The sequence below is a fragment of the Mastomys coucha genome, unplaced genomic scaffold (assembly GCF_008632895.1).
Source record: "Mastomys coucha isolate ucsf_1 unplaced genomic scaffold, UCSF_Mcou_1 pScaffold8, whole genome shotgun sequence".
NCBI classification, from domain to species: Eukaryota; Metazoa; Chordata; class Mammalia; order Rodentia; family Muridae; genus Mastomys; species Mastomys coucha.
This window is the reverse complement of record NW_022196914.1, coordinates 39,113,558-39,133,677: the sequence shown is the minus strand read 5'-3', so window position 1 is coordinate 39,133,677 and position 20,120 is coordinate 39,113,558. Positions and strand designations below refer to the sequence as shown.

The window sequence follows — 20,120 nt, the reverse complement described above, 5'->3', positions numbered from 1 at the left end:
GTTAAGATAGTTTACCTGCTCTTGATTTATCTTTGGTATTTGGTATCTGTCTAGAAAACCATCCATTTCATCTAGAATTTCCAGTTTTGTTTAGTATAGGCTTTTGTAGTAGGATCTGATGATTTTTTTGAATTTCATCCATTTCTGTTATGTCTCCCTTCTCATTTCTGATTTTCTTAATTTGGATACTGCCTCTGGACCCTTTAGTTAGTTTGGCTAGGGGTTTGTCTATCTTGTTGATTCTCTCAAAGAAACAGCTTTTGGTTTTATTGATTCTTTGTATTGTTCTCTTTGTTTCTATTTGGTTGATTTTGGCCCTGAGTTTGACTATTTCATGCTGTCACCTCTTCTTGGGTGTGTTTGCTTCTTTTTGTTCTAGAGCTCTCAAGTACGCTGTTAAGTTGCTAGTGTACGATCTCCCCTGTTTCTTTACCAGGGCACTTAGTGCTATGAATTTTCCTCTTAGCACTTTAAAAAAAATAAATCTTTATTTGAGCTCCTGTTTCAGTAGACTCAGCCCATGTTCATCTGGCCCTGGGTGTTTGGACAGAATCCCATGGTAGTGGAAGCACATCGCTTAGTAGACCAGAAGAAAGAGGGACATGAAGAAGCTAGAAGCAAGTCAATATCAAGGTCCAATCCTTAGTTACTTGCTTCCTCAAGTTAGGTACATCTCAACAAGTCTCCTAAAACCTTGCAAATTATGCCATGAGGTTAATTTCAACCTCACATATAAGCCTTTTGAGAGAAGAGATTTCATATCCAAACCATAATACCACCAGAAATTATAATCCATAGAAATAAAAACTCTTTAGTGAATGAATAGTTTGAGCCTTTAGGATTTACAGATAACCGGGGAAAGAGCTCTGCTAGAGTTCTTGCCAAGGGACTAGGGAAGGGAGGGAGTTGAAAGGAATTGTGGGCATGTTGTATTGATTAGCAAACACAATATTGCAGATTTCATTTTTAATATAAGATTTATTTTTAGCATAAAGAGGGATTGGATTTTCTCAAAGGCTTTTCAGCATCTAGTTAGATGATCATGTGATTATTTTTTTGCTTTCACTTTGTTTATATGTTGGGTTACTTCGATGGATTTTCATATATTGAACCATCCCTGCATTCCTGGGATGAAGCCTACATGATCGTACTGAATGATGCTTTTTTGCATTCTTGGATTTGGTTTGTGAGTATTTTATTGAATATTTTTGCCTCAATGTCCAAAAGAGATCTGGTCTGAAGTTCTCTTTCTTTGTTGAGCCTTTGTGTGGTTTAGGTATCACGTCACTGTTGCCTCATAGAATGAGTTTGGCAGTGTTTCTTCTGTTTCTATTTCATGGACTAGTTTGAGCAATATTGGTATTAGTTCTTTGATAATCTGGAAGAATTCTGCACTAAAACCATCTGACCATGGGCTTTCTTTGGTTGGGAGAATTTTAATGATTGTTTCTATTTCCTTAGGGATTATAGGGCTGTTTGGATGGTTTACCCGATCTTAATTTAACTTTGGTAAGTGGTATCTGTCTAGAAAATCACCCATTTCATTAAATTTCTCAGTTTTTTTTTTACAATACAGAGTTTGAAGTAACAGCTAATGATTCATTGAATTTCTTCAGTGTCTGCTGTGATATTTCCCTTTTCATTTCTGATTTTGTTCATTTGAACTCTCTCTTTATCTATCTATCTATCTATCTATCTATCTATCTATCTATCTATCTATCATTCTATCATCTATCTATCTATCTTCTTCTTAGTTTGGCTAAGGGTTTGTCTATCCTGTTAATTTTCTCAAAGAATCAGCTCTTAACTTTGTTGATTCTTTGTATTATTTTCTTTGTATCTAACTGGTTAATTTTAGCCCTGATTTTGATTATTTCCTGCCTTCTAATCTTTGGTAAGCTTGTTTTTGTTGTTGTTGTTGCTTTTTGTTTTTTTGTTTTCAGGTACTTTTTAAATTGCTAGTATGAAACGTTCTAATTTCTTATGGAGGCACTTAGTGTTATGAATTTTCCTCTTAGCACTGCTTTCATTGTGCATTTGGATATGTCGTGCCTTCATTTTTATTGAATTCTAGATAGCCTTTAGTTTCTTTCTTTACTTCTTCCTTGACTCAGAGATCACTGAGTAGAAAGTTGGTCAATTTCCATGAGTGTGTAGGTTTTCTGGTGTTTCTGTTGTTGCTGGTTCAGCTTTCCTCCATGGTAGTCTGATAAGATACAAGGTGTTACTTCAATTTTCTTGTATCTGTTGAGACTTGTTTTGTGACCGACTACATGGTCAGTTTTGGACAAGGATCCATGAGGTGCTGAGAAAAAGGTATATTCTTTTGTGTTTGGTTGATATAGTCTATAGATATCTGTTAGGTCCATTTCATTCATAATGTCAGTTAGTTTTGTTATTTCTCCATTGAGTCTTTGTCTGGATGACCTTCAGTTGGTAAGAGCAGTGTGCTGAAGTCTCCCACTATTAATATGTGGGGTTGGATGTGTGATTTAAACTTTAGTAATTTTTTAAATTTTCATTTATTTCTTTACTTTTTAAGAATATGTGTGCTCTGTGTTTGGGACATAGATGTTCAGAACTGAGATCTCATCTCGGTAGATTTTTTTTTTTCCTCTGATGAGTATGATGTATGCGTCTCTATCTCTTTGGATGAATTTTGGTTGAAAGTCTATTTCATTAGATATTAGAATGGGTATTCCACTTTCTTCTTGGGTCTGTTTGCTTGGAAAACATTTTTCCAGCCCTTTAATCTGAGATAATGTCTATCTTTATGGTTGAAGTGTGTTTCTTATATGCAATAGAATTATGGATTCTGTTTTTGCCCCCAAATTATATATCCAACACTGTTTGTCTTATCTTATGGTTTAAATTTTCAGATACAAAACTGAGGTGTAGAGAAATCAACTTATGTCACATTAAGTTCAACAGATACAATTCTATAATATACACTATACTTCTGATCTTGATTTCATGCCTACGTGTCTTATCAGACACTAAAAATAAGAAATAGTTATCACATTGTGACTTCAATAATACAAGTTTTAAGTTCACTTGGAAAAACATAAAATACCTTATATTGTGTCTACCATTCATCCAGAAAGGCATATGTCCGTTCAGGTAGCTATGAATACTGCCCCCCCCAAAAAAAATCATAAAATCATTTCATGTATTATAAGATTTTTTATTTCTCGATTGTGTTGTTATGATACAATGAATTTTATAGATGACAAGGCCCTGTCTTGACGTGAGATCAGCCATCATTGGAAATATAGATGTCCGCTAAGACTGGCCTAGATGTGAGGAAAAGGGAATGCTTGCACAGTATCAGTAAACTAGTATAACTAGTGCAAAGCATTATGTTACACGTTGTTGACACAATGGTATGACCAGTGCAGAGCACTGGGTTACACACTGTTGGTACAATGGTATGACCAGTGCAGAGCACTGGGTTACACACTGTTGGTACAATGGTATGACCAGTGCAGAGCACTGGGTTACACACTGTTGGTACAATGGTATGACCAGTGCAGAGCACTGGGTTACACACTGTTGGTACAATGGTATGACCAGTGCAGAGCACTGGGTTACACACTGTTGGTACAATGGTATGACCAGTGCAGAGCACTGGGTTACACACTGTTGGTACAATGGTATGACCAGTGCAGAGCACTATGTTACACACTGTTGGTACAATAGTATGACTAGTGCAAAGCACTGGGTTACACACTGTTGGTACAATGGTATGACCAGTGCAGAGCACTGGGTTACAAATTGTTGTACCAACAGAATGACTAGTGCAGACCACTTTGTAAAGGAGTGCCTAGAAGGAGAACTGCCATAAGACCCACCTAACCCACTACTGGGCAGATACCTGAAGAACTTTATATTCTACTACAGAGATATTTGGACATCTATGTTCATTTCTGCTGTGTCCACAATAGCTAGAAAATGGAATCTGGTACATATATACAGTAGAATATTCTATATTACTCAGCTGTAAAAACCATGAAATCATGACAATTACAGGTAAAGAGATGACTTGGAAAAATTAGACTATATGGTCACTCAAGCACAAAAAGATAGCACTGAATATTCTGTCTTACAAGGGGTCCCAGCTTCATATGTTCTGCTGTGTATGTTAACTTGGGGCAGAAGTAAAAGCTAGGAAGCTACAAAGGAGCTTTGAAGTGCTGGAAGGTTAACCAAGGAGGATAAATCAAAGTATAGAGAGGTTCATGTCTGCAGATAGAGAAGCTGAAGGAGGGAGGGGCACAGAAGTCATGGTGAGTCCATGGGGGAAGGGATATCTGAAAAGAAGAATTGTGTAAAAAACCAGATAGAAGCCTACTATCCTACAACCCAATAAAGACTTTAAGTGGAAGGATAGAAGAATCACGAGATAAGAAGAAGATAGGTGAATACTGGATATTAAAAATGTACAGACCAGATGTGGAAATCGGGAGGAGGAGCTGGGATAACTAAGGCTGAGTATGATAAAGCCTATGTAAGCTAATTTTAAAATATGAAAAAAATTAAAAAAAATACTGGAAGAGAATTATTTGGATGGTGGACCATACCACACCCCAAAGATATAGATTATAAAATGAAAACCACAGCCAACAGCATGGAATACTTTCCAACAAGTAACTGTTCAGAGAGGTACCAAAGGGTTCACAAAAAAAACAGCCTATGGCCATTGCACTTGGTTCCCACAATAACAACATGGTCTGAGGACAACACAGAGTTGACTGGAGGACACAGAAAAACCAACTGTAAACAACTGGGTAGTTTCCTGTCTGTTATTACTGTACTAAATGGTTATGCTCTCAAATCGTCCTCTAAATTTTTATACTTAGACCCATCGACCAGAGCTGACCTGAACTGTAGTCAGAGCAACTTCTAGTAGAAGGAAGCAATAGGGGCAGAGATTCATAGCTGGTCAAGGTGTTCAGAATACGAACTGAATCCTCAGTTCTAAATGGGTCATTGTTATCAACCCACCCCCACCACATCCCCGTTCAAGAAAGAATGTAAAAGCCAGAGGATGAAGAGGAATATTGTGAAATGGTGCCTCCTAAGATAAGACATAGCATGGAAGTCACAGCACCTGTGGTTACTTGCACAAGACCCATGTAAAATGAAGCCATCCCAGATCCAGCACATAAAGGGAAGGTGCTCGCCAGCCTTTCCTCTACTGATGAGCTACTGGTACTTGATAGTTGTTGGGGGGATGGAGAATCATGCCTCTGTGGATTTAGTGTATTATCAAAAGAGAAAAAGACATGCAGCTGGGAGGGGGACTGAGAGCACCAAAAAGGAAAAATGCATGTATATGATCATATTTAATGGTACACATGTGTGAAGTTCTCAAGAAAAAACGTAAGTTTATACATGTGTATAAAAATACATAAGCTATTTGGAATTATTTCCTTTATTTTTTCACAATTATAATTACATTATTTCTTTGTTCCTTTTCCTTCCTTTCAAATTCATGCTCTCTCTCTTTCTCTCTCTCTCTCTCTTTCTCTCTCTCTCTCTCTCTCTCTCTCTCTCTCTCTCTCTCTCTCTCTCTCTCTCTCTCTCTCTCTCTCTCTCTCTCTCTCCCTCTCTCCTCTCTCTCTCTCTGTTTTTTCAAGACAGGGCTTCTCAGTGTAACCATGCTGTGCTGGAACTCTCTTTGCAAATCAGGCTGGCATTGAACTCACAGAGATCCTCTGCCTCTTGCGTGCTGAGATTAAGGGCATGAGCTATCACTACTGAGCTATGGACCTTCTTTTTAATTAGCTGTTGTTACATTTGTATCTATTGGTTATCAAAGACCAAGTGGTCAGCCCTGAAAACACATAAATATAAGTAACACATAGAAGCAGTTGGTTGCATGTATGTGTGTGTATTCGCGCACATGCATGCGCACATGTACGTACACACATACACATATAGAAGCAATTTTATACTGATTATTATAGCTATCAGGCAAATCGTTATTTCTTTATGTGGTCATCTTCCTAAGGATTGTGAGGCTAAAGAAAGCTAAAGATGTAGTGCTCATTTCTAAGCAATGCTAAATCTAACATGGACAGCAGCAGCCCCTGGTGGTCCAAGAAATGAAAACTATGTGTCCATAGTTATGGGGGTGGAAATTTGGTTTTTAAAATGAATATGTACATATTTAGCTATTTAACTCAGTTATCGACCCAACACATTAAAAAACAGATGCTTTAAAAAATGATCTGTTGGCAAGATGCTTGTTAAATTTTATCAGCTGAAATATTAAAATTCATAATGAATTAATTAACACATTATATAAAAATAAAATGTTTTTGTTTCATCATTTTACAAAGTACTATAACCAGTGGTGGTTAACACTGTGAATTTTGTATGTCTTGATATGTGTTGCTCAGAGAAACTAAATTTGTAGAATTACCACGGAATTGATGACATTTTCTGTCTTCACTCTTGAATTGAATTGGCAGATGTTTTCGAGAACAAAAAATTCCATCTTATTACAAAACATATTAAGCAGGTTTTCCTGCCAGGCATGTCTGACAATGTTTATTGCCTAGACCAAATCAATCCCTTTAATAATCCATAATGTATTATAGCAAGTATATTATTTCATAGTTAAGGAAGTTGCTACATGAAAGAGTAAGTCCTTTGATCCCTTATGCTCTGCTCCTCATGCATCAGAAAGGTATCACAGAATCCACTCTTTAGTCACACCTAATCACAGACATTCAGCAAGTAAAATACAGTTGACTAAGCTTATTGTTTTAGACGTGTGTTAATTAAGTATACTAGATACTTATATAAACTTGAAAAGAGATTGGCTATTAGGAACCAGAGAAAAAGAAAATGCAAATTTTCAAGTATATAAAATGGTCACTACTCAAAAATATTTGAATTTTATGGCCCTTAATATCATGAGTCTATACAAAAGTTCCAAAATCAGAAAAACTCCAAAATCTGGAGCACTTATTTTTCCAAGCATTTTGCTTAAGACTCATAGTTTATAAGGAAAATAAGATGGTTCCAAGTATTAAATAATATTTGTATTGAACTTACACAAACTTAATTTTGCTGTTAAATTCTACAATGAAGTGGCTACAGTAACAACAGTAAGCAAGACAGTGTGACATTTGTCAGCCATCACTAACACTGTTGACATACTCAATTCAAAATATCAAAGTTACTTTCTTTTAAAAAAGCCTCAGTTTTCTCAAAGTTGGTGCTTTCTTAATAATTGCTAAAATTCAAATGAAAAAGAGTGAAAGAAATTCAAATAAAGTCTTTAAAAATCAGTCAGAAAACTAGACTATAGCAAAGATCCTTCATGTTAAGAAATGAAGTTTCAGGTGGATGCCAACAAGCAGTTAGTCCACACACATTTGAGTATCATCAATATGCAATGGGCAGCCTCTCCAAAGGTTCTACAACATCTCCTTCACACTTGGGCTTTTTCTGGAACGGCCATGTAGCTTTTGATCTTATCTCCAAATTTAGAACCTCTTTTCTGTTTTTAAAAATTTCACATAATGTATACTTGCTATAATCTTTACTTGCCATCAGTACACCTACCACTTAGTTTCACCTTTGGAAAGAGATGGCCAAATTAGTCCCAAACACATGTTAGATGACTGGCATCAAGTCTACCTTTGTCTGTATTCTACCCTTATTCTATGAGTTCCATGAAAAAGATCACATGATAAAAAGATCATGTGATACATAAATAATCTTCATGTCTATGTTAAAGGCATGTTTATCTAGCTATCTCTACACCAGGTTCTAGTTTTCTTGGTTTGCTTTCTTTTGGAGTATCAACTTCTAGTAAGTGGGTTTTGAACTGTTTCTTGATACTTTAAGAATGTAATTTGCACTGCTGGGAAAAAATGCTTCTATCTGCTTCTTTTTAAGGCATAAAACACAATGAAAAAAGTATAAGGCATAATCAAAGATTTAGAGGACAACACAGAGATCAATATAGGACAATAAAATGCAAGCTAACAATAATAATAAAACTATGAGGCAAAAATGCAAGAGTTATCTCAAAATAGCAAATAATGAAATGTGAAAACACTAACTACTTGTGGTTATTTTCAGAAGTTTTGGTAAGCATCAGTTATTAGCAATAGCAGTAGAGGAGGCAATATTTCATCTGGGTAGAATCAAGATTAAGAAAAGAAAGAAAACAAGTTACAGATTTGACAAAGTACCAAGAGCCTGAATATAGTAGAGTAAATGTATAAAGCAAACACCATTATGGTCCATGTAAGCAGACTTATGAAACAGAAATAACTTTAAGCTAAGGATGAAATATTTCCACTTCCACCCATAATTTTAGCACTGACTATATGGCTAAAAAAAATAAAAATGAAAAAATGATACTACTTTATGTATTCAATTAATTATGTATAATCCCACCAATAATAAATCTTAAAATACTAATGATATTTATTAATGAAATATTATTTAATTTTTAGAATCTTATTTTGAACACTGGACTAGATAGGAAACTAATAATATAGTTTTTGTTTATTTGTTTTAGTTAAAATGTAACCATACAGAAAAAGGAAGCCATATACTTTAGCAGTGTAGGTTTTTTTCATTAAAGCAAATAAGTATACTTTGGGATTTTAATTACTAGCTGCATCATCGTATTCAAAAGTCCTTCAGAAGACTCTATTGGACACATATATCTAATGATGGGCCTCTTCTAGGCTCAGTGGAGAGTACACTAAGTGAAACAGACTGTTTGGTCCCCATAGAGTTCATTTTATCTTGATCACAGTCTACTTATCTATAAGTCTAAATCAATATTAATTATCCAATTAAGCATAATCATATTGTCTTTATTCTTTATAACTGGTCAGAAGTCTTTATTTAAGACTGGTGTGCTGGCTCAGTGGGCAAAACAAATGGCTGGAAAGCCTGAAAACTGAAGTTTAATACCCAAGACCCACTTGGTAGACAAGATCCTTCTTTCCAAAGTTGTCCTCTGGCTTCCACATTCATGATGTAGCATGTGTGAACCCATAAGCATACACACACACACACATGCATGTACACACACACACACACACACACACACACACACACACAGAGTGAAGAAATGCTGAGGTTAAGAGTACTTGTTCAAATAGACGATCTTGGTTCAGTTTCTAGCACCTACATGGTGGCTAAGAACCATCTATGTATGACTCCATTTACAGAGGCTCTAATGCCCTCTTTTGGTCACTGGGCCACTGCACACACATGGGTACATATATAACACACACAGACAAAACATCCATAGACATATAATTAAGATATAAATAAATCCTAAAAAATAAATATAAGTTTTTAAAAGAATCAATCTTTATCATCACCAGATTTGACTATACCATGTCACACTTTTACCACATTGATTCAATTTCATATTTCAGCTCTACAGTTTATTTTCTCTGGGCAGAACAATGTGATATAGCTGTATGGGAACAAAGAGTCCATCATAATTACTTCCAGTTCCTAGCTATATGATCCTAAACAGTAACCAGTGCATCATTTCACGTACTGTAACCAACCAATGTATGATGTGACTTAAGACTACTACATAGGATAAAACCGACGCCTGGCACAATTATGTGGTCAAGAATCTAAGTTTGGACAGATACAAGGTCTTATACAAAACTCACGCAAAACCAAGCCATACCAAATCCCATCATGTTAATGGGATTTGGGCATGGAATTCTACCCCTAGTTATGGAGCTACTGGTAACCACTAGTTGCTGGGAAAGGAGACACAGTTTTATTGAAGAGTGTGCACGTCAGTAAATCAACTATACGCTACTGGAAGACCATACATCCATGTATATTTGGGCATTATAAATTGGTCCTGATGGGTTATTACAAACCAAGGACACCAGGTTGGGTATGTAGATCTGGAAAGAGTTCAGGGTTGGAGAATATGATCAAAACATATAGTATGAACCTTTCAAAGAACAGAGGAGAACTCTTAAAAATAAGTGAATAAGTAAGAAAACTATAAATAATAGTTAATTTCTCCTCATACACAATGTTCTGATTCTAAAACTGCTAATAATGATAATATTCACATACATGTAGAAGGAAGAAATAATATCTTGAGTAGGTCAGATTTATCTACACATGGATGTACTCTATATTCAATGAGACATCTCTTTCCCATTATAAAATGAAGCCTTACTATTCAGAAGTGTGTTGGAGTCTTTCATTGTACAAACGATTTTTAGAGAAACAGTGTTAAAAAAAATATGCTATTAACTCAAAGATACACATAAAAATCTGATAAGTGTTTTAATATGAGAAGTTCATTTAGGGTAAATGGAACAAAAAAGCCAATCCTCCACTCTTCCTTCACAAATAATTAAATAAGATTTAAAAAAAGAAATAAAAATAGCTACTATATAAAAAGGATAAAGCAATTAAACGTTAAGTATAAAGACAAACCAAAAGAGACCAAGGCTTAATAGAGTACTGAGATGCAGAGATGAAGAAAATAAAGAAAACATATACATATACAGATAGCGAGGTGGGGGATGGGGCAGCACCCAGGCAAGAGAAAATGCAGAGACAAAGGGAGAGGAACTCTTCAAGTAGGTACACTTGTTTATCTGTACAAATTACAAGCCAATAAGGAAGAAATGAGCCCACCACTGTGCTGCTAGTCTTTCACATACGCACATGGAGACTCCATGGCTGGAGTAGTCAAAAAGCCTCATAAAGTAAATTTTAAAATCTGCATAAGAGACAAACTTGGCCATAAATGGTGCTTTAACTGACTGGATAATATGGCAAGAATCTAAGGACAACAGACAGACCTAAAGGCTAGTATCATAACTTTGATGTACGTGTACAAAGATGAGAAGCAGAATACTTAGAGACTCTAAATTGAGTAATTATTTCCAATGAGTAATAAACAGTGGAAGGATTTGTAAAATTTGGAATATTATACTGTACATAACTATTTTAACTCATATAGTCTGTGTATTCCTGTTCAGGACACTGTTTTCAGTGTCTTGAGAATTTACACATAATTTGTCATTGGTATTAAATTTCAACTTCTACAAGAAAGACCATCATGACCTAAAAGAAGATAAATAACTAAAACCAATAGTCAATGCATTTCCTTCAAATACTGTAATGAAGCATATAGTTAAGAATTTAATATAGGATAAGTATAAACATGAATGTTACTAATACTCGACAGGTTAGAGCCAGGACTGGTGACTCCCACTGTAATGTCAGCTGAGTCAGATGAGAACTACAGTCAAGTTTAATTGAAGCCTAGAATACATGGCAAGTTCCAGGCCAATATGGGCTACCTGTGAGTCTTATCTCATTCCAAACACTCTCCATAAACACAAATGTTAAATGTAAAGCTAAAGTGTACTGAGCTGTTGAACTTCAAAGAACATATGAACTTACTATCTTCCCTCTCTAGGAGCATATTTTCATATTAAACTGTTAAATTCTAGCAAACAAAAGACATGCTTAAAAAAATGCATCCTAAAAGAAGATGCCAAGGTGCAAAAATGTTCATGTGTATCACTATAAAATTCAGTGTCCTTGGATGGCACCACTGAAAGGGCTGATTCCATGACGCTGTGCTACTGAGGCAATGGCTCACTCTGTGTGACAAGTCAAACAACAATGTTGTCCTCATCACACCGCCTTGGCAGGGTCTGAGCTTAGCTATGTATTGAAGTATTAGTTGCTTTCCTCTTGATGTGCTTTATACACTGTGGGTTAAGAGGTGGTCACACACATCATCTGCTGAGGACTGCCACCTGAGATGACTACAGTCTTATATCTTGCATTAAAATCATTCTGCTATATTTATTCTCATTAGACCTTAACATGTGCTGGAGGAGTAAATTAACAAAGGCTTCTTCCTTTTGCATACATCATATAAAGACCTTAGAAACTCTCCCTTGAAACAGCAAATGACACAAAAGACAGAAGCATTTGCACTAAAGATCTATGAAATGTCACAATGAAATAAGTGATAGGTTTTGTAACTTAAATTTAAAAAAATCCCACCCAGACAGACAGTTAACTATGAAAAATGAATGTTTGCTAAAAACTAAAACAGTCAACAGCTTCCAAATACAACAGCTTCCAAAAACAAATAAGTAATTGAAATGAAATGAAGTATAAGAAAACCAAAGAACAAAAAAAAAAAAAAAAAAAAAAAAAAAAAAAAAAAAAAGATTTTTTTTCTCTTTCTCACCCTGATAAACAACTGCATCATTTCTCTCTCCTTTTGGGGGTTGCGGTACTTCTCATAGAAATCGCGGCGCTTCTTTGTTTCCTTGGAGACCCTATCTTTCCTTTCCCGCTTCCCTGCTGGCTCATCTGTGCCATCAGAAGATGACTGTTTATGCATTTTCTGCTTTTCCACTTCTATATAGTTTTCATTTGGGTTCAGGACTATGACTCCATACCCTTCCTGTTTTGAAATAAAAAAAAAAAGGTGTTACAATTAAATAACAGAATTTATTTCAATCCATGAAAATGTTCCTAAAACATTAGGCAAGGTGGTTTAATAAAGTTTCAAGTAACTAAAATATTCTTTTAGAAAAGAATAAGGATTAAATATTTTAAATAAAGGTTAATGTTGTTTGCCTTTATTATGTGCACAAATAAGCATATATTATCTATTAGAATAAAAGTACATGGGCGTAATTGCTATAGAGGAAAATAATGAATTTTAAATAAAACATAATCTACTTGAACTGTGATTAAAATAATTTATAATACAAGAACACATTCAAAGCACATTCTGTATATGTTGAGAAAATTATATCACCTATGCTCCTTGGACCTTATTCTCTCTCCATTCAGAAAAACTAAAAAAACTCACAGAGCAATATAAACCAACAAAATAATGAGTAGAAACTGCTTAATCTTAAAATTTGCTTCATATCTCAGGCCACAATAGCATGCTACCTGTTTAAGAACTAGTGTCCTTGTCCTGAAACTACAAGGTCTACAGTTTAAAAACACAACTTTTTGAGCTATTAGGGCTTTAGATTTTAAACATGTATTTTCCTGACTTACTCAATTCTCACAAGACAAACATTTCTGCAGTCATGATTTAAAAAAAACAAAAAGACATTAAGGCTCAATTGATGAATTAATCTAAACCTTAGAAACACAGCAAGCAGTACAGAGTTTAAGGAGTTAAAAAGTTTGCTCTCAGTTCTATGTCTTTTCTATTCAATTTTGTAAATGTCCTAATTCTGCTGTTGTCTTTAAGGCTGTATCTAGAAATGTATTATAGCAAAAACACAAGAACCAACTGCAGAAAATAAAGTTTGTATAAATCCCTATCCTTACTAAAAATAAATGTAGTTTTCTAAACTATAACCATAAAATTTTCTACATAAAGTTCAGATATCAACTCTTTTTAACAACAAAACCAAATATAAGAAGGTATATTTAAAAATACTGACATCGTTAGTTTTCAAAAAGATCAATATTGACATAGACCGACCCAAGTTCTTATTTTTAAGAATGCTACACTGCCGTGTTGGATTTTTATTTTGGTTTGTCTTTATCTCCTGAACTAGCGGCAGACTTCACTGGAATAACTCTTTCCATTTTTATGCCTGCCTAGTCAAAGGATATTGTTGACTAAAACCATTACTGGTTTGGAAATTTCAAGATCACTGAAGTTATGGTCTTGTGATAGTACTATTAATTAAGATATAATCCTTTTACACATTGGCACCTAATATTATATTCCTATGTGACCAACAAAATACCACACACTCTTCAACAGATCCTTCAATAAAATTTTTGCCTCTCTTATTAATCACCAATAACGTCGTTATAAAAACTTAAACATTTTACTTCAAAAAAGAGAGATGTTGGATGCTTTCTTTTTTTTAAGTTTATTAGCTGTTGAGTCAAAAGTTTTATCAACAAAAGACACTTTATTTGGGCCTGCTTTATCCTAATCTGTAGAGCTATTCAAAAGTCTTGTAATTCATTGTGCTCACTGTCAGGTAGACAGATTGTCACTTGGTGATTTTCTACAGTTGGACACACTTGACTAATTATTAAAATCACATTTGAAGGAAGTTCCTAGCCCTCTTCCTTGTGGCTCTTATAACTTTTCATGCCCTTCTCAAATTTCACCTGGAACTTCTCCTCCCACCACAGTAAGTTAAAGAGCCCTGTTACACTCTGCTAACCATGGTGAAATGCGGACATGCACTATACTGCTGCTTGTGTGAGGAACAGTCACAAAAGGTCACCACAGGCCAAAAAGAAAACTGCCTCCTTAGTAGATTTTGAACGTGAGTAAGTGGTCTCCTGTCATGCTTCTCTGCTGTCTTCTCTGACAGACAGACAGACAGACAGACAGACACACACACACACACACACACACACACACACAAAGTGAGCTTTTTTATACTCATACAAGTTAAAAAATCCATATGGAATTTTAAATTTCATAGGAGGTGCAAGCATTGTGTACTCCTGTGTAATTATGATGATAGGAATAGTCAAACTCAGGGCAGCAGAGTGATACTTAAATTGTTAATTATATAATGATTTTCATGTTAATCAATATAATCATGTAAGACCATCAGTGAGAACAACTGTGAGCAAGCTGATAGTCACCAGAATTACCAAACCAACATAACTTAACCACCAAAGTCCTATCTCCATACATCAGACCCCTCTGAGCAGCTTCATCTCATTGTAGGAAATTAGATTTAAAGAAAGAAAACCTTGGGACTAGTTAATTTTAAATAATTTCTGATATTTGAGATATCCCACCTAAATAAGAAAATAAACATATAAATCACTGAAGTACTATTTGTCTAATTTATTGATTATGTAATTGAGAATTACATGATTCATTTATTCAATTTCTAAAGGCACATTGTCAATTTTTCACTGAGGCATCCACAGCAAAAAAAAAAAAGGAAAAAAAAAGATACTTTTTTAAATCACCACAACATAAATAAAGAATTTAAAAATTTAGATGTCAACAATAAATGCAGAAACAAGTGAATTTTTATCTTAAATTATTCAAATTATTTAGAAAATATTTTATCCTTTAGATATTTCAAACAGTCAAATTAATTAAAATGATAGTGATCACAAAATAATAATAGGTATTTCCTGAAAAAGTCAGTTACAAATTTAATTACATTTCTGGAAATTAAAAAACCTAGCATTTTGAATTAAGACTTTAATAATAAGCTTATACAATGCTCACATAGATGATTTATAACAAGTTTATAAAAGTAGGATAAAGCCAGTACAGATAGTAGCATTATCTTATCTCAATTCTAACCACAGTCATATATAGCCAAAATTGGCCTGTTTCTTCTGTTTTCTTTTACATATAACGTTAAAAACCAAAAAACTTTCATCTAAGAGTCAAAGATTTTGGTAATGTCAACATTTATATATGGCAGCCAAATGTGTCAAAGAAAATAAAGTGACACAAAGCAGAGACAATAAATATATCAACCACTAATTTTTTGAAACAGAACTTACAAGTTCAACAACAAAAATATACACCAATTGAAAATATAATTGTTTCTGAATAATTAAACAATACAAATCAACCTAGAAAGACTGCTAGCATCATCTTTATAATGTTTACAAAATACAAAATAAATCAAACATCGAGTATACTATAAAGAACTATGTAGCGCTATCCTTACCAAGGGAACCTCTTTAACATGGGCTTAGAATCCAGATGCAACAGTAAATATTACTTTTTTTATATTTAATTGTTCTTTAAGTACATGAAAGTCCCATAGGATAAGAAATTTCAGCATTCCAAATACACATGGAAAGCTCTTCTGTTTCTTTTAACAAGAGTGAATGATCAAACTGGTTACCTAACAATGCAACTACGTAGGCTCTGAACATCTTTTATAATGATTTACACAAACTGTTTGCAATATGTAAAAGTTCAGGAAACAAAGCACACTCAAAGATGTTAACTCAACTCTTAGGTTTCACCTGAAGTCTAGATCAAGAAGGTATTCAACAAGAGAAATAGTAATCTAAAAGGAAGCTTTAATTCCTCGGCTCCATTTCTATATATGTGGAGCTATAACTCTGGTTTCAGATCTGTATTTATAAATTCTAAATTATATGATCTTAATCTGATACTCTCAAAACTTTAGTGCTTAAATGTGGCACCTTTTTTAGCATAACTATTTGCTGTGATTAACATAAAACACACAGAATCTGGGGACCTCTTACTTTGAAGACTAAAAATGCAGTTACTAAAAAATAATAATTTATCATTAAATCAGCGAAAAATGGTGAAGGCTGAAACAGACAGGTGATGTCCAACACAAAGAACACATAGGAATCTTTGCTAGAGAAATTAAATAAGCACAGAAAATTACTTATCACTAAAGTGTAGAGAGAAATATAAATGCAACTGACAAAGAGCCTCCTTTTCACCCCACATGAAACTATAAAAACTATAGATGTATCGAAGTTCGTGTACTAATTACCAATTACAAGGAAAATGGAAAATAGGAACAAATTCTAAAGCTTTTAAAATCTCTTTTGAGTAGCTTAATAAAAAAAAAAAAAAAAAAAAAAAAAAGCAGCTGAAAGTACTCAGCTCTGCATATTAACTCGCCAATACTGAAAGCCACATGTGACCAGAGAGGTCAAGGGCCACACTAGGATCTTTTGACCCATGGAACTATCCATTTCGGTCTCCAGGCAAAGCTGTGTAGGAGATCATTTTACATAGATATATCAATCATATTCTTCAAGTTCAGTATTCTACCTGCTTCACTTTAGAGAAGACAGGTGTTCATCCTCAAGGCAAATGAAACTCCAAGTGTGTTATCTCTACCCATAGTTAAAAGGAACAAACAACTGTTCAAGCATGTCTTCTGAAAGAGCTATGTTACGTTTATTCTCTTCTTCACAAGAAGGGTATGCATATGTCACTGTTGCAACATCCTAGGTGCAACAGTGAGATGAGGTCATGACAACCAATCAGAAGTCACTAGTGAAGCGTTAAAGTAAACATAGCTGTTGGATCTGCAGCTCTGCTTAGAGAATGCCCCTCCATTACTTCAGCAATTTTCTCAAGACGTGACCTGGCACTGAAATGCCTGAAATGGCACTTGACTCCTGTTTATGCTTCTTCTCAAGATGCATTAAGGTAACTGCACCCTACAAATATTTTATAAAGTATTCATCGGGATTATCCCTCAATTGGCAGTTTCCTGAATTTTCATGCTGTATATGGGGTATAAAATAACTGTAATATGGACCAACAGATTATCCCAGATAAGGCTCATACTTCAAATAGATCATCAAGTTAGTCAGTAAAAGAATACATGCCACAAAAAGTTTTCAGAGGACCACCTGTTGTCTATTATTTTTACATAGCACTTACTCATAAATCATAACACAGGGTAATTAATCAAGCTGTCAGAGAGAAGGTCAAAGGTTATATGGCAGAGTCAGAAGGTCATGCATGGGCTGATAGAGGTCAGGGTCACACTGCATTCCTCATTATCAAGTTGGGATGAGAGAAGGCCCAAGCAAACAAAAGTGAAAGCAGATGGAGAAGTGAGTGAATAAGAAAAGAAAGAAAATTTCAGCAATAAAAAGAAAAATGAAAGACTGTCAACTGCCTTCAAACAGAAAATAGAGAAATATGCTTACAACATAAAGCAACTATAGTTTCATCAATTTATTAATTGAATATAACTTTTCTTGTCCATTTTATTAATGCATACTAAACATTATCAGAAATACACATGCTTCATCACTATGTCTCTTATAAGTTGTATGTTCAAAATTAATTATGGTAAACCAGACTTTCAATGATGAAATATTATTTCAAAAGGGAAAAACAAAAAAAAAAATTAAAAAAAAGAAATAAAGAAAAAAATCAACTCACAACGAGTTTTTCTTCTCCCCATTAATACTGTTTCAAGGTTAGAACAGTAGTTTTAAACCACAGGATAAAGAATTTCTTGAGCATGATACAAAGATATCCACAAACATAAATGTATCATAAAAAGTCATTTTGAATAACAAAACAGTTATAAAATATTCTATTATTACAGTGGCCTGAATTAGATGCAGAATGCTGTGCAAAATTAGCTGTCACCCTTTGCTCAAAATCTTTGTTAATCTCATTTTGAATGTTTGCAGCTTTATCAACACATGCATCAATGTCAGCTCCTTGGTTACTGAACCGCTGCACTTGGAAGAAGATATAATTAAAATGTTTTGGCACAGAAAAGGTGAAATTGTATCTTCCCTCGTTCCCTTAGGAGTCTGTAAAACATGAAAGATATATTGACAAACATACACACTTGTCTCCAGTTCTGACATCCCAGGGCATCAAAGTGCTATTTTAAAAACTCACTTTGCTCTTATCCGTAATATCACCTGATCTGTTTCTAACTTTCCCCCCTAGGTTTTAGAACACTACAATGCTTAAACTTCATAGATATTTCTAATATTTGTCAATAATTTATCTACAGAAGCATTCCAAGAATTCACTACCACCACAAAATAAATAGAATTACCATTTACTATCAAGGATAGAAATAAGATTTACTGCTACAGCTTTATGGAAATTTTATGATGCCTTGCTGCTTTTAACAAAACACAAATAGACACCCACCCTCCAACTCACTGAAGTGAAATGAAGTAAGAGTTCTAACTGGTGACCAGTTGATGTCAGATTCAAGATCCTAAAGATATCTCAGGAACCCTACAGACACTTCTTTATTAAATGATCCAAAGTAGAGTTTGCTCTTCGGATTTATAAGATTTACTCTTCTGCATATTAAGTAAACCATTATATTTTAGAACAATATTCTCCTTGTTTCCTATTGAGATATAGTACAACATAGATTTATAAATATCAACTATCATCAGTACTGGTGGCTTATGGTCATTCAAATATTCTTTGACCCTACCATACTGCATAAACACATGCTTAAGTTGATGATAAAACCTGCTTAAGAACTAGTGTATACCATAGACAAACTATCTACCACAGTATACACAGGGAAAATGATTTGAATAAACTTTGGAGTAATCATCTAGAAAGCATTACAGTTCACTGAGTGACTGCCTAGCACACAGTCCCTGACCTTGATCTAATGTCCCTTAGAGACGTCTGGTTACACCAATCCACAATATTTTTACTTTTTAATACGTATATTGTTTAAACATGATTAAAGTTTTGTGCTCGAAACAAAACAACTAGTGTATACAAATCATTGTATCTTAAAATATGCCATCTTCTCCTGTCCCTTCCAATTAAAGTTCTCTTGTCCGAGATAACTTTATTGCTCAGGGACACAGTATGTTTCCTTGCCTATACTCCACTTGCAAAAGATGAGTACTTCATAAAGAATTTGACATATTCACTGAGTTAATAGTGTATTAAATAGTGACTTTATACAACAAATATTTAATAAGCAGTCCCTATCTATGATACATTCTCTTTGGTAGAGGTAAGAGGATACCTATATTCTATACTTCAGACTCCTTCCCAGTTCATTTTAAGATATTTCTATTCAGTATCAAATTTCAAATAAGACTCAAGTAAAAATCTCTGAAAAGACAGTAAGAAACGCCTAATTTTTCAAGAAAGAGAAGGGCCTTAGAAGGAGAAAGCATAATATTAAAATGTTCCTACTTAAATACACGTTAGAGAATGGTTAACCTTAAATGATAAGCTAAGTTTGTGATTGTTGTAATAGTATGTAAATGTTCTACTTAACAAAGAAAATGTACTGTTTGCAATGTCTATTTGTATGCATTTGCATGTTACACAAGTAGCATCATTTCATAATGTAAGAGAGATGCTTCTAGACATTTATTTCCTAACAAACAGGTGCAACTGAGTACAGCTATGAATTTTCCTTCCCACAGTAACCTATGTCAGAAGATCTTCTCATACTTCTTCTGCTAAATAATTTAATTACTTATGAGTTATGGTTTCTTTGTAACCTTTTAAATGACTAACTCATTAAAATGCAAAAATATGCAAAACATGATGTCACTGGGTCAAACAGCTGTGTTGGTAAAATTATGGCTGTGAATGTCCCCAAGAACATGAAAAT

The 20,120-nt window shown here is 34.3% G+C and overlaps 1 protein-coding gene across 9 annotated transcripts in view; it reads right to left on the bottom strand.

Annotated features, from left to right (window-relative positions):
• Positions 1-20,120, bottom strand: part of Fam172a (family with sequence similarity 172 member A) — a 437,196-nt gene that overhangs the window by 233,839 nt on the left and 183,237 nt on the right. For 8 of the 9 annotated variants that reach the window (XM_031359797.1, XM_031359792.1, XM_031359794.1 and 5 more), the window contains one exon: positions 12,248-12,466. The exons of the other annotated variant lie outside the window; for it this stretch is intronic. In XM_031359797.1, the coding sequence (XP_031215657.1) occupies positions 12,248-12,466 (219 nt within the window). The remainder of the gene's footprint in view (positions 1-12,247; positions 12,467-20,120) is intronic. 9 annotated transcript variants of the gene reach the window in all.